Source organism: Poecilia latipinna, unplaced genomic scaffold, assembly GCF_001443285.1.
Source record: "Poecilia latipinna isolate Pla-1442-1.1 unplaced genomic scaffold, P_latipinna-1.0 Scaffold569, whole genome shotgun sequence".
NCBI classification, from domain to species: domain Eukaryota; kingdom Metazoa; phylum Chordata; class Actinopteri; order Cyprinodontiformes; family Poeciliidae; genus Poecilia; species Poecilia latipinna.
The window spans coordinates 42657-55737 of NW_015113185.1; the positions used below are offsets into that span (position 1 = coordinate 42657).

The 13081-nt window shown below is 37.0% G+C and overlaps 1 protein-coding gene across 3 annotated transcripts; it reads left to right on the forward strand.

Annotated features, from left to right (window-relative positions):
- The first annotated feature begins 1718 nt into the window (after positions 1-1718).
- Positions 1719-3837, forward strand: LOC106953198 (tripartite motif-containing protein 16-like). Of its 3 annotated transcripts, none has more exons than XM_015041787.1 (2): positions 1883-1912; positions 2159-3837. In XM_015041787.1, coding segments are annotated over exons 1-2 (1443 nt in total). In that variant the 5' UTR covers positions 1883-1911; the 3' UTR covers positions 3601-3837. The 3 variants fall into 3 exon arrangements, with proteins under 3 accessions (XP_014897271.1, XP_014897273.1, XP_014897272.1); XM_015041786.1 differs by having other exon boundaries at positions 1884-1920; positions 2167-3837; XM_015041785.1 differs by having other exon boundaries at positions 1719-3837.
- The last annotated feature ends 9244 nt before the right edge of the window (positions 3838-13081 follow it).

Here is a 13081-nt window from a genome sequence, read left to right on the forward strand (position 1 = left end):
CCTTGAGTTTGACACATGTGCTGTAGAGCCTTCGAATAAATACCAATTAAGAATTAAGAATATATTCTCTTTCTCTTTCACTGTCATAGCAGTGCAGAGAGACATGCCAGGTTGCACAGCGTTGTTATGCTGAAAAGTGGATGCCTTTAGAGATCCACTATGGATCCAGTATACTAGAGATCCAGTATGGTGTTTTTATGACTTCTTTTTTGCTTTATGATGTAAAACGCTTTGAACTGCCTTGTTGTTGAAATGTGCCATACAAGTAAACTTGAATGAGTGTTGTCACTTCACTAAAACAGGACAAATAGAGTAACTTCTTAAACCAGTTATTCAGTTAATCATCTTCAAGAAATTCCCCAAGGCTGATATTCAAATTCAAAAATACTTTATTAATCCCAAAGGGAAATTAAAAGTTTTTTTTTTATTGGCTCTAGTGGCCTTTATTTGATAGTTAATTTACAGGAAAGTGGGTAATGAGAGAAGGGAGAAGACATGCAGCAAGGGTCACCAAGGCCGGGAATCAAACCTGCGACAGCTGCGTTGAGGACTAAGGCCTCCATATGTGGGTTGTGCTTAGCCCCTGCGCCACCACAGCACACCCCAAAAGTTGTTATAACTCAATAATTCTTCAAAGAGTTATTGAAGATGGCGATGGCTATTGGCAGGAAAGATTTTCTGAAGCGGTCTGCACTGCATTGAATCTGAAGAAGTCTCGAACTGAAGACACTCTGTTTTCCCAATACAGTCTCATGCATTTGATGGTCAGGGTTGTCCATAATTTTCTTGATCCTATGAAGAATTCTTCTTTGCATTGTCATCTTCAGAGGTTCCACAGTCATCCGCAGAGCAGAACCAGCCTTCTTCATCAGGCTGTTGAACATTTTTAGTTCCCCAGTTCTGATGCTGTTGCCCCAACAGGTGACAGCAGAAGAAATGACACTCAACAACAGACTGAATATAATAATTCTTAGATTAATTTTTATATTACTATGCAGAGGGACTCCTATTATTGAAACCCAGAAAAGGAATTAGAGGGAATCTAGAATCCAGAAAAAATTCTTCCAGAACAGGAACATTTAGTTTTTATCATTAGAAACTGTTGAGTACTCATTACTTTTACAAATTTAGAGCATACTTAGAAAGTTCAGTGAATACTTGCTTATATTTATCTAGCAACCCAGAAGTCCAGAGGATACTTACTTACTTACACTTATTTAGCAAGCCAGAACAGAGATGAGAACAAACTTAGAATCCAGAAAAAACTACCTTAGCAACTACTTTTTAGACCCCTTCCAACCCAGAAAAGGAATTAGACCAGATGATACTTACCTATACTTATCTAGAAACCCTATATACTTTGAACAGATCAACATTAGATTCTTTTTCTTCTTTTGCTCTTTGTTTTGTTATTTTGTTTGTGTTTCCTTTTAATTCATGTAAAACACTTTGTATTGCTGAAAGTGGGCTGTATAAATAAAATTACCTTTACCTTTTACTGATACAAGATATGCAGCATCTTTGTGCAAACCTTGGAGGATCTTAGCTTCCTTAAGAAGACCAGTCTGCACTGTCCCTTCTTATAGATGACTTCACTGTTGCGTCTCCAATCCAGTCTGTTTCCAAGCGAACATGGAGGTATTTATATTCCTCAAAAACCTCAACTTCTTTTCCCATGACAGAAATACGGCTTGATCTGACACTGTTCCTCCTGAAATCAACAATCACCTCCTTTTCCTGTATTTCCTGCTATAAAACAAATATTATGGCGGGTTGGGTCCAACGTCTGCTGATGGTGAAAGCTGATTGGCTGCAGCCTCTCTGCTCTGACACGTGATTTACAGACAAAAGCTCAAACCGGTTTATGTTTTCAGTAAATGAAACTAACATTCACTGTGACTGAGAGCAGAAATGGAGCAGAATCAGCTGGACCGAGAAACTTTTTCCTGTTTGATCTGTCTGGATCTACTGAAGGATCCGGTGACTACTGCCTGTGGACACAGCTACTGCATGAACTGTATTGAAACCCACTGGGATGGAGAGAGTTGGATCCACTGGGATGGAGTTAATTTGATGAGAATATACAGCTGCCCTCAGTGCAGGGAGAGGTTCATACCGAGGCCTGTGCTAAAGAAGAACATCATGCTAGCAGCTTTACTGGAGCAGCTGAAGATGACTTGGCTCCAAGCTGCTCCTGGTGACCACTGCTATGCTGGACATAAAGATGTGGCCTGTGATGTCTGCACTGGAAGAAAACTGAAAGCCATCAAGTCCTGTTTAGTCTGTCTGGCCTCTTACTGTGAGAAACACCTTCAGCCTCATTATGACGTGGGTCCATTAAAGAAACACAAGCTGGAGGAGCCGTCCAAGAACCTCCAGGAGAACATCTGCTCTAAGCATGATGAAGTGATGATAATGTTCTGCTTCAATAATCGGAAGTATATCTGTCTCACCTGTTTCATGGATGAACATAAAGGCCACATCACAGTCTCAGCTGCAACAGAAGAGACTGAGAGGCAGACAGAGCTGGAGGAGAGACGAGGAAACATCCAGCAGAGAATCCAGGACAGAGAGAAAGATGTGAAGCTGCTTCAACAGGAGGTGGAGGCCATCAATGGCTCTGCTGATAAAGCAGTGGAGGACAGTGAGAAGATCTTCACTGAGCTGATCCGTCTCCTCCAGGAAAGAAGCTCTGAGGTGAAGCAGCAGATCAGATCCCAGCAGGAATCTGAAGTGAGCCGAGTCAAAGATGTTCAGGAGAAGCTGGAGCAGGAGATCACTGAGCTGAAGAGGAAAGACGCTGAGCTGGAGCAGCTCTCACACACAGAGGATCACAGCCAGTTTCTCCTCAACTACCCCTCACTGCCAACACTCAGTAAGTCGACACACTCATCCAGCATCATTGGCCGTCCTCTGAGATACTTTGAGGACGCGAGAGCAGCTGTGTCAGAGCTCACAGATAAACTACAGGACGTCCTGAAAGACTCATGGACAAACATCTTACATAGACTTAATGATGTGGATGTTTTACTGCCAGGACCAGAACCAAAGAGCAGAGCTGGATTCTTAAAATACTCATGTGAAATCACTCTGGATCCAAACACAGCACACACACAGTTGTTGCTATCAGAGGGTAACAGGAAGGTGACAGGAATAAATCTGGATCAGTCTTATTCTAGTAACCCAGACAGATTCACTTATTGGTGTCAGGTTCTGAGCAGAGAGAGTCTGACTGGACGTTGTTACTGGGAGGTGGAGAGATGTGGGGCAGTTGATGTAGCAGTCGCATACAAGAATATCAGCAGAGCAGGAGATAAGAATGAATGTGGATTTGGAAATAATGAAAAGTCTTGGGCTTTAGAGTGTTCCCAAAACAGTTTTCACTTTGGTCACAAGGACATCTGGACCCCCATCTCAGCTCCAGTTCCCTCCAGAGTCGGAGTGTACCTGGACCACAGAGCAGGTATTCTGTCCTTCTACAGCGTCTCTGAAACCATGACTCTCCTCCACAGAGTCCAGACCAGATTCACTGAACCGCTACTGGCTGGAGTTTGGGTTGGTAACCCTGGAGACTCTGTGGAGTTCTGTAAACTCAGATAGATTTTCACTCTTTTCTCTGATTGTTGATCAGGATTTATTGTTCAGATGTCTCTGCTGTTCTGTTCTTTATTTTTCTGGTTTAAATGTAGTTCCCTGTGTTCCAGGAAAGAAAATCACTGCTGATATGCTTGGTCATTCTGATATGATAGAAATTTTCTACACACAAAAATCTAAATTTATCTGAGTTTATTAATATACACACAGAAATATTTAACACTAACTTTTAAGATTTATGTAATTTTTATTATATGACAAATTTCCATTTACCTTTTTTAAATAATTTAAATGCAAACCTATCAAATAAACTTTACACGATTCATATTCATCAATGTAATAAAGCCCATTTATTATAATGGCATAATCTTTAGGTTTAAGTATTTGATATTATTAAATACTTGAACTATATTAAATACTTAAATTATACTAAATTAACAATAACAAGTGTATTTATTTCAAACACGTAAGGTATATTGTTTGAATTGTATAAAAATCAAGTTACCTATATGCAATAAACTGAACTATCACATTTATGCAATTCCTTCCTATTCAGTCAGTTGTGATGATAAATGGACTGAACTTACAAATCAGTTGTTTAATAATTTTTGCCTACTCAAAGCACTTTACACATTCACAAACATTTTTATACCAATCATTAGGTAATTTGGGATTAAGTGTCTTGTCCAGAGTACATATGGCAGAAGGAAACTAGAAATGAAACTACAAACTTGCAATCACAAGACAACTACTCTTCCCACAGAGCCACAGTCCCATGTCCGTCACATGGACCTGAGTGCTGGGGAAAGTACGTCCTCTTTTTCTTTTCCCTTCTTGAGACGGGTGGCAGCCAACTTAAAGGGACTTTACTGCTACCTACAGGTGCAGGACATTGTGTCCGATTCCCTATTTCACTTCTCATAATTTCAATGAAAACCATTCGCATAAAATTTAAATGCCAGAAACTCGTTTGTTTTACAACTTTAAATACTTAGACTTTGTTAGTATATATTAACTAATTATATTCAATGCATTCTAAAATGTATTAGATTATGTAGATAATAATTAATTTAAAGGCATATGTATACGAGTTTTAAATAAAATCAAACAGATGTAAATGCATAAAACGTAACTTTGCTATGAATCAATTATGTGATTGTATTTGTGCCTTAATATTTATATTGATTTATTTGGATGGTCTGGTTTCCCTTCTGCTGTTCTGCACATGTCGCTTTTGTTTTAATCAGGTGATACTGAAGGGAACTGAACTTAATTCTGATTTCTTTATTGTGATCCAAATAAGAAACCAAAACTAAAATCAACTTAAAACTGGTGCTGCTTGTTTTCTTCTCAATTCTTTAGATTTAGATGGTAAACCAAAATGTCTGTTGTTCTGTTTCTTCGGCTTTTTCAATAAAACAATTTGATTACAAAGAATTTTTTTCTTCTTTATTACAATATATTTGTGAGTTTTGTCATCTAAAGTCCAGAAACATTTCTTTCAGAGGGTCTCATGTGATGCTGCAGAAAATCAGATACCAAATGAATACCAGGACAACAGGAGCAACAATCTGACCTGAGTTAAAGTGGATTAAATTTAGTTTTAAGATCAAGTTCCTGGCCTGGAAAATGGTCCATTCCGCCCCTGGATGAGCTCGTCTCAACCTCTTGGTGACGTTCAGTTTGTCTCCTGATCAACGATTGATTTTGATCGAATGGTTGGGAACCCGTTTTAGATTAACCTGTACTAACCAACTGCGTGTTTTCACTTCGTCTTCATGAATAATGAAGCTTTAATTTAAATATAATGCACTGGTTTAAATATCTGATGAGCCAGAACTTTTATTGTTTATTAACATCAGGTGTTTAAACGAAGATTAAACACCTGATGTTTAATCTCTCAATATTAAATGTAAAGTGCAATTACTAAACATCATGTGTGGATATTTGATGGGTCTAAATATTAATTTGAACTTCATAAATGTTCAATCTTCTGCTGTTTTAAATGATTTTATGAAGGATTTATATATTCACTAAGGATCTGTTCCCGCCATCCAAGATGAGGGCTCTCCTCTTTATGATAGTGATGATAGGCAAACTGACTGTAAGGAACAATATTTTGTTGGATGGATAAGGGGTTGACAGAAAACAAAACAACTCCACTAGTGTATCAGACCTCAACAGAAAAAACACACTCAAAAGATGCTAACTCTTCCCACACAAATAGGAAATTTAGTCCGTTACCGTTTTTCAGGCTTCAGGCTCATTTTGTGATTATTACAGGTTGCGTCCTCTGGGACCCTCACACAAGTCGCGACACTGGGCCAAGACAATCCAGCATGTTGAATCTCCCCTTCTTTGGGTCGGAATAGTCCTGACATCCTTCTGAGCGAACCAGACTATACCACAGACAATAGGAGCATCCTTAAGAGAGGGAAAATTGGGACTAAACTAACTTTGCATAAAATTATATTTGACCATCACATTTAATATTATATTTAACATTATATTTGGATATCAAATATCCACCGTCACACAAGTTACAAGTTTAAAAACTTGTAACTTGTGTGTGAATATATATATATATATATATATATATATATATATATATATATATATATATATATATATATATATAAAGAATAATATGTAACGTAAGACACAAGAAGAGGGCAGGTGAAATAAGTTGACTTCTATTCTGTCTGCCTTCTTTTCAAAAACAATAGTTACATAAATATATATAATGCTATTGCTATTGTAAAGGTGAATATATTATATTAATAATAAACAAACTGAACTAAAAATCTTGTGTATATTAGGCGTTAGCTACAAGTGTTTTAAACGGTACAATAAAGGACGCTGTAAAATGTCCAAAGGTTGTTTAATTGTTAAATAAGACTTACAGATGGTCGGAAACAACAACACAGTTATGTATTTGCACTAAAAAACAAGCTTACGGACTGAGTTCAGTTCGACGTCCAACCAGACAATACGAGCTCGGAGCCCGTTACTATGGAGATGTAGCTGAAACCTGCCATTTGTCACGTACGCCACCGGGAGCAGTCAGGTTCTCGCACGTCCAGTTCCGTTATGTTGCTTGATAATTTCTATTGAAAATGTTAAACTATTACAGTGATCCCCCCCTATAACGCCGTTCACCTTTCGCGGGCTCGCTGCTTCGCGGATTTTTTTTTTTTTTTTAGTGCAGTTTTTTTCCACAGTGCATTATGTTCTGCGTCCTGATTGGCTAAAATATACGTAATACAGATTGTCCATTAACCTCGTAATACAGATTGTCCATTAAGGAGATGGAAACTGAAACTTTGAATGCCTGCTGAAAAAACTGGCCGGAGACTCTACCGTAGATACAGCTGTGATTCTCGCAAAGCATCTTGGAGGTGACGACTTAATGACACGACTCCGGATGACATTAATACCGTGATTGATGCACACGCACATCCGCTGACCTGAAAACAGATTTTGTTCTTTGGTTTCAATGTAGAGTATTTAATTATGCTCTGTAATAGTTGTTAAAAAAAAAAGGTAACTACTTCGCGGATTTCACTTATCGCGGGTTATTTTCGGAATGCAACCCCCGCGAAAAACGAGGGATCACTGTAGCTATATTTGATTACATATTACAGTTTAAACATAGTACAAAATAACAAAGAAACAAAACAACATTTTTGCATTCAATGACAAAAATAAAATAAAAATAAGGGATGAAATAACATTCCCAAATATAATTTGGATACACACACAAAAAAACTATGGTTAAATTAATGAGTCTAAATTATTGTTGTCAAAAATATTAATTATAATTTCTTAAAATTATTTTAATAGGACTTCATTTAAGAACTGAGGTCATATGCTAGAATGAATTGTAATCTCATCATGAAATGATCAGAAACACAGCTATAATTTGGTGTGTTGCTCATTTTATGTATCTGGAAATAAGAAAATTAGTCCTATAGTCTTTAGTTCTTAACTTGCATACTGTTCCATTGTGCTTTTGGTCAAGTGCTTTATTGTTACTTTCATACTACTTTTGCCTATAACCAACACTCTAAAAAATACTGGAACATGCTGCTTTCTGCACTTACATTAATTAATGATCATGTAAAGTTTAAAAACAATCTTTAAAAAATTATAATAGATATTGAAATATATTGAATTGATGGGATGGGTGAATTTATGTGTTACTGTTTGTTTTTACTTCATCTTTGAAATTATTTACACAGTTGATTTCTACTTTTGTGTTTTGAAAAAGAAACTAATACTCTTGGTTTAGTCCAATTTGTCCAATTTCAGTCTCTCAGTCCAATTTGTTGTAAATCACTTATTCTTCTATTGTGGAGCCACATATTTAAGACTTCTGGCAAGGGAATGTCTGAAATGTGTGACATACTAAAACTTTGTCACCTGGGAAGATTTTCTTCAAATCAAAAATTCCAGTGTGCACCAGGTTTACCATACTTTATGCTGTCTGTAGTATATTAAAGTAATGCCGTCATGCCATCATTGCAACTTGAGTCAGATCTGGACTCTGAATTGAGAAGAAGACTGTGTGACCGACTGCAGCCTGGAAGCAGAGTCAATACTAACTGTGTACATAATAATTATCAGCTGCAGTACACAGTGACACCATCAAGTTTTAGGTGAAGACTTGCTTACATGTGCAGGCCATAGATTATGCCAAGACAAATAGATTAGCATGGGAGCAGTCTAATATTAGGATTCAAAGAATGATTAGAAGATGCATGTTATGTAACCACGTTAATGAATCACTGATGAGACGTTCAGCACAGGTTCAGAGACACCGTACGCATCTCCGTCCGTTTCTACAACTCTGATAAAACCCTTTGCTTGGTGTTTTATGTATTCTAGAATCTACCTAATTCATTTTAAGCCAGCCATATAGTGAGACAATATGTTATTTCCAGGTAAATCTACTTTCCAATCTGATGGTTAAGAGAGATGTCCAACAGCAACCGGAAAATCAAGACATAACCAAACTTGTTGAATGAATTGAGAAGATCTTTAGTAAAACCAAAAATAGAGAACCAAACGGTTTCAAAATCAAGCTAAAACATAAAAGGAACCAACTAAACTAAAATCCCAGACATCTTCAAAATCTTGCTGTTTGCCTTAACTGGAAGAAACTTTTCTGCAAAACTGAGCTGATTTGTTTGTTCAGTTTATAATCTGAATCCACGTCACTCCCATGTTTGTCACATGCTGTTGGATGTTGGACTAAAGGCAACCAAAGTTAAGTATGACTAAAATAACCTTTTTTTATTATTATTATTTCAGTAAAGCAACAAAAGAGGCTTTTCTTTGAATAGCAGTGGAATGTTTTCTGGATTGGACACCAAACACAGAAAGAGGAAAAAGAAGAAGAGGACCAAGAACTGAGCCCTGAGGAACCCCACAGGAAAGAAGGGCCCCTCAAAATAAAAACATCATTCATTTGGATACAAACAATTTCCTTTAACATTTTTGAACAGACTGGTTTTAAATTTGTGCAAAGGGAGAGATAATTACCAATTACCAATTTACAGTTGCATGTCTAAAACCGTCACTGGAGGTACTACAGCAAAAACTAATGTTCCAGTCAAAGCAGAAACCTCTTTAAAGACACATGCATGGATGATGTCAACAGGACAACCTGAAGGTTTTTTGACTAACCACCTTTTTAAGAAATATAAAGTAAAGGATGCTGGCATATTTTTCTTCTCTTTACAGGAAAACCCAGAACTATAAGAGTTTATGAAACAGCTACACCTTTACCTTCTATACACATCAGCATTGGGATGCAGATTGATTAAACCAGTTGACCTTATAAGATTTGAATATAATTCTCCTAACTGGTTTGAATTATGTTTTATGATTATGCTTCACATCTGCAAAAGTCACTTAATTTACGTCAACACCTCTTTTAATTCTCAGTCCTGAGACTGAGAATTAAAAGAGCTACTGCTTTTAACAAAGTTCTGTATGACAATGTGATAGTTTTTTTCACATTCCACTGGCAAACCGCCAGTGGAATGTGATGTCACGGAATGTGACATCACATTCCACTGGCGGTTTGCCAGTGGATTGTGATGTCACATTCCAAAAGTTTTCAGTCCTGAGACTGAGAATTAAAAAAGGTGTTGACGTAATTGTCAATAAATGTAATTCCCCATTTTGTGGCATAGGTACCTAATATATCAAGGCCAAATTTGTTACAGTAAATAGCCACACCCCCAACTCAATGTTTACATTTGCACAATGAAAACGGCTACAAACAGATGCAATTATACAAACGTGCCTCTTTGAAAAGCAAAAGTGGAACTTCCTACACAACCAATAGTAAGTCAACAACAAAACACTTGTCTTTTCCTTACAGTGATAAAAATAGCTGACCAAACGTGCTGGAACTTCCCAGGGGTTATAGGTAACGTGTCAGGCTTTCCTTGAGTTGCTAGGTGACAGCAAACCGCCAGTGGAATGTGATGTCACATTCCAAAAGTTTTCGAAACGGCTCATTTTCCAGACACCAAAAATCACTAACTTATTGCCAGATAATGGCTGGGTGTTTGTTTTTTTGTTTGTTTAAGTGCTTGATGTTTCTGTTTGACTGCACAGCTATGAAAGAACACTCATACCTCCTGTTTTCACATCTATTGTTTACACATTACATTACCCTCCTCACACTCTGTAACCTCACTGGCCTCATATGAAAGAGGATAACACACACACACATACAGAGGATTATCACCATGGATCATGAAGGAAACTCAAGAAGGAGTGAGGGGAGGGCTTGAAGGGGAGGTTAAATCTGATCTGGCCAGTGCTGACGACGGCAGTGTGGCTGCATCCTCACATCAGCCTCACATCAGTGTGAGTGTTATATAACAGTGTGATAAAGCTGCCTTTGGGATCTGACTGTGGCTGCTGAGCCTCTTACCTGTGCGTCAGGTGGAAAGATCTGGCAGCAGCTCTTTATCCTCGCCATCATCATCACCATCTATGAAAGTGCACAGTAGAATAATATGTGAATAAATCTTTTGTTTCTATGCTTCAAGTATATAGCATAAATTTTAATGGGGAACTATTATGCAAATTCACATTTGCATGTTTTTTGTACTTCCACTTGGGTCTCAACTGCTTCTGAAAACATACCAAAAGATAAAAAAATAAAAAAAAAACACCCAGACAGTTTTTGGCAATAAACTCATATTTTTTGGTGTCTGGAAAATGAGCTGTTTCAAAAACCTCTGGAAAATAATGTCACACCAGCCAAAACTGGGGGGCGTGGCCAGCAGCATTTTATTTAGATTAAAAGGGACAAGATGCCCAAAAACAGAATGAAATCTCTTCATCTATAAGAATGATTTTCTTAAAAAAATGTATTGAACAACTTATTCAATGAAGCATAATAGGTCACCTTTAAAAGAACATAAACATAACATGGCGATTGGGTGACCAATGCAGCAATAGCTTTACAGGATGTTTCTGAAGCAACCAAAGGAAGGTCACCAGAAAAAGAATGTGCATTCTTGATGCCATAAGAGACAAATATATGTTCTTTACAAAGTTTTGAGGTTTTGGTAATTTGGGTTTGAATGAGGACGGATGGTAGTGTTTCAGATGGAATGGAACCAATGGAACTAGAATTTTTTCAACTTATTGACTCTAAAGGCGCTTTCGCACTGCACGGAACGGTACGGAACGGTTCCGAGCGTGTTCGCATTACAATTTGCAACCGGTTCCACCCGGCCCCATGGAACCACAAGAGCTGTGGTTCCAAGCGTGCCGGCCAAGCGGTTCTGCTTAGAACCAGCAGCTGATTGGCCACTGGTTGTCATGGAGTCAGACGTTGATTTTCCGTTGACAGCTGGCTCTCGCTACTATAGTTTTAAAAATAATGACGTCCGGCACAGCTTCGATGGCGCCCTCAGTGTAAAGCGAACACAACAGGGCTGGAACCGTTCCGTTCCGTGCAGTGCGAAAGCGCCTTAAGTTAGTTTTGTCTTATTTCAAGTGTACTAAGTGCACTAGAAACCAGACAAAAATAGTTGGAAAGAGTTTCATTCATGTGAACACAATGTTAGTATAGACTGGCTCTCTGTACATCCATGTCTTTCTGTCTGTCCTGACCTAGATCTCTGACAGTAAACAGCTGCTTCCTAAAGCGACGTCGTGCTGCCATCAGCAGAACAGCCCGAAGAGATAAATGTCAGATTGGAGCTCAGCTCAGCCTCTTGATGCAGCTCAGGGCCTTACAGTTTGTTTAGGAGATCCACAAACCATTAGCAGCCAACTGCTGCTGCTGCTAATGGTTTGTTCAGGGTGCTTATTGTTGTTTTGGCTTTAATTAGAGCAGCTTGAATTCAAACAATACACTTTTATTAAAGTGAGGGACTTATGTCTGCTTCAGTGAAGATAAATTACTAGGAAAAAGACCTTTTTCAAATGTTAAATCTGGTGGATCATCTGGATTACAAATTTTAGATTTGCTGCAACCTGGACAAAAAATTTATAAACTTCAAAAATTTACAAAAGCCCAGAATTTAGAAGAAGAAAAAAAGACGATATATATATATATATATATATATATATATATATATATATATATATATATATATATATATATATATATATATATATATATATATATACATGATTGCCCTTCACAACTTTAACAATAAAAAAAATGAGTTACGAAAAAAATATTTGCAACTCTGTTGGTTGTTTGCTATAGAAAGGACATGTATATATTTTTTCATAGCAAAAATATTTAATAAGATAACATAACTGACCTAATTTTGCACATTGTAATTTTTTAATTCGCCCTTCCAGGAAAAAACATCTGTAAATATTTGAATCTAGACAGTTCTTCTTACTTACACATGAAGGCATAGATGGAAAAAAGGAATAAATTTCCATCAAAAAGTTCAGAAATTGTTTAGATTGATCTCAGAGATTTTCTAGAAAAAACAAGGAAATTCTGAGCTCCAAAAGTCAAGCATTTTCTAGAAAAAAAATCTGAAATTTTGAGATTAATCTCAGAATTAATCTCAAATTCTGAAAAAATGTAATAAAAATTTCCAAGTTTTATTAAAAGCTTGGAAATTTCCAAAATGCGAAGGTTTTTGACTTTTCAATCTCATAAATTTTCATGTATTTTTTAAGAAAATTTCTGAGATTAATCTCCAAATTTTGGGGGGTAGAAACATATTTCTCAGCCCACAACACACCTCTGCTGAGAATCAACTTAAAGAGATTTGGATAATCCTTTTCAATGTCAGCTATTGTCAAAGAGTAGGATTACAGGTTCTGGGTATTTGTTACACATCACATATGCACACACTGAATCTTTAATGTAGTATAATACTTACTAATAAACATACTGAAAACACATTATTTTAACCCGAAAAAAAGAATATACAAAAGGTTAACATAATTTTTCTAACAAGCTTTAAGTTGAAGAAATGCAATC

What these genes read in the sequence shown, in the direction of transcription:
- LOC106953198 (XM_015041785.1), top strand. Translation starts at nt 1,912, where the DNA reads ATGGAGCAGAATCAGCTGGACCGAGAAACTTTTTCCTGTTTGATCTGT.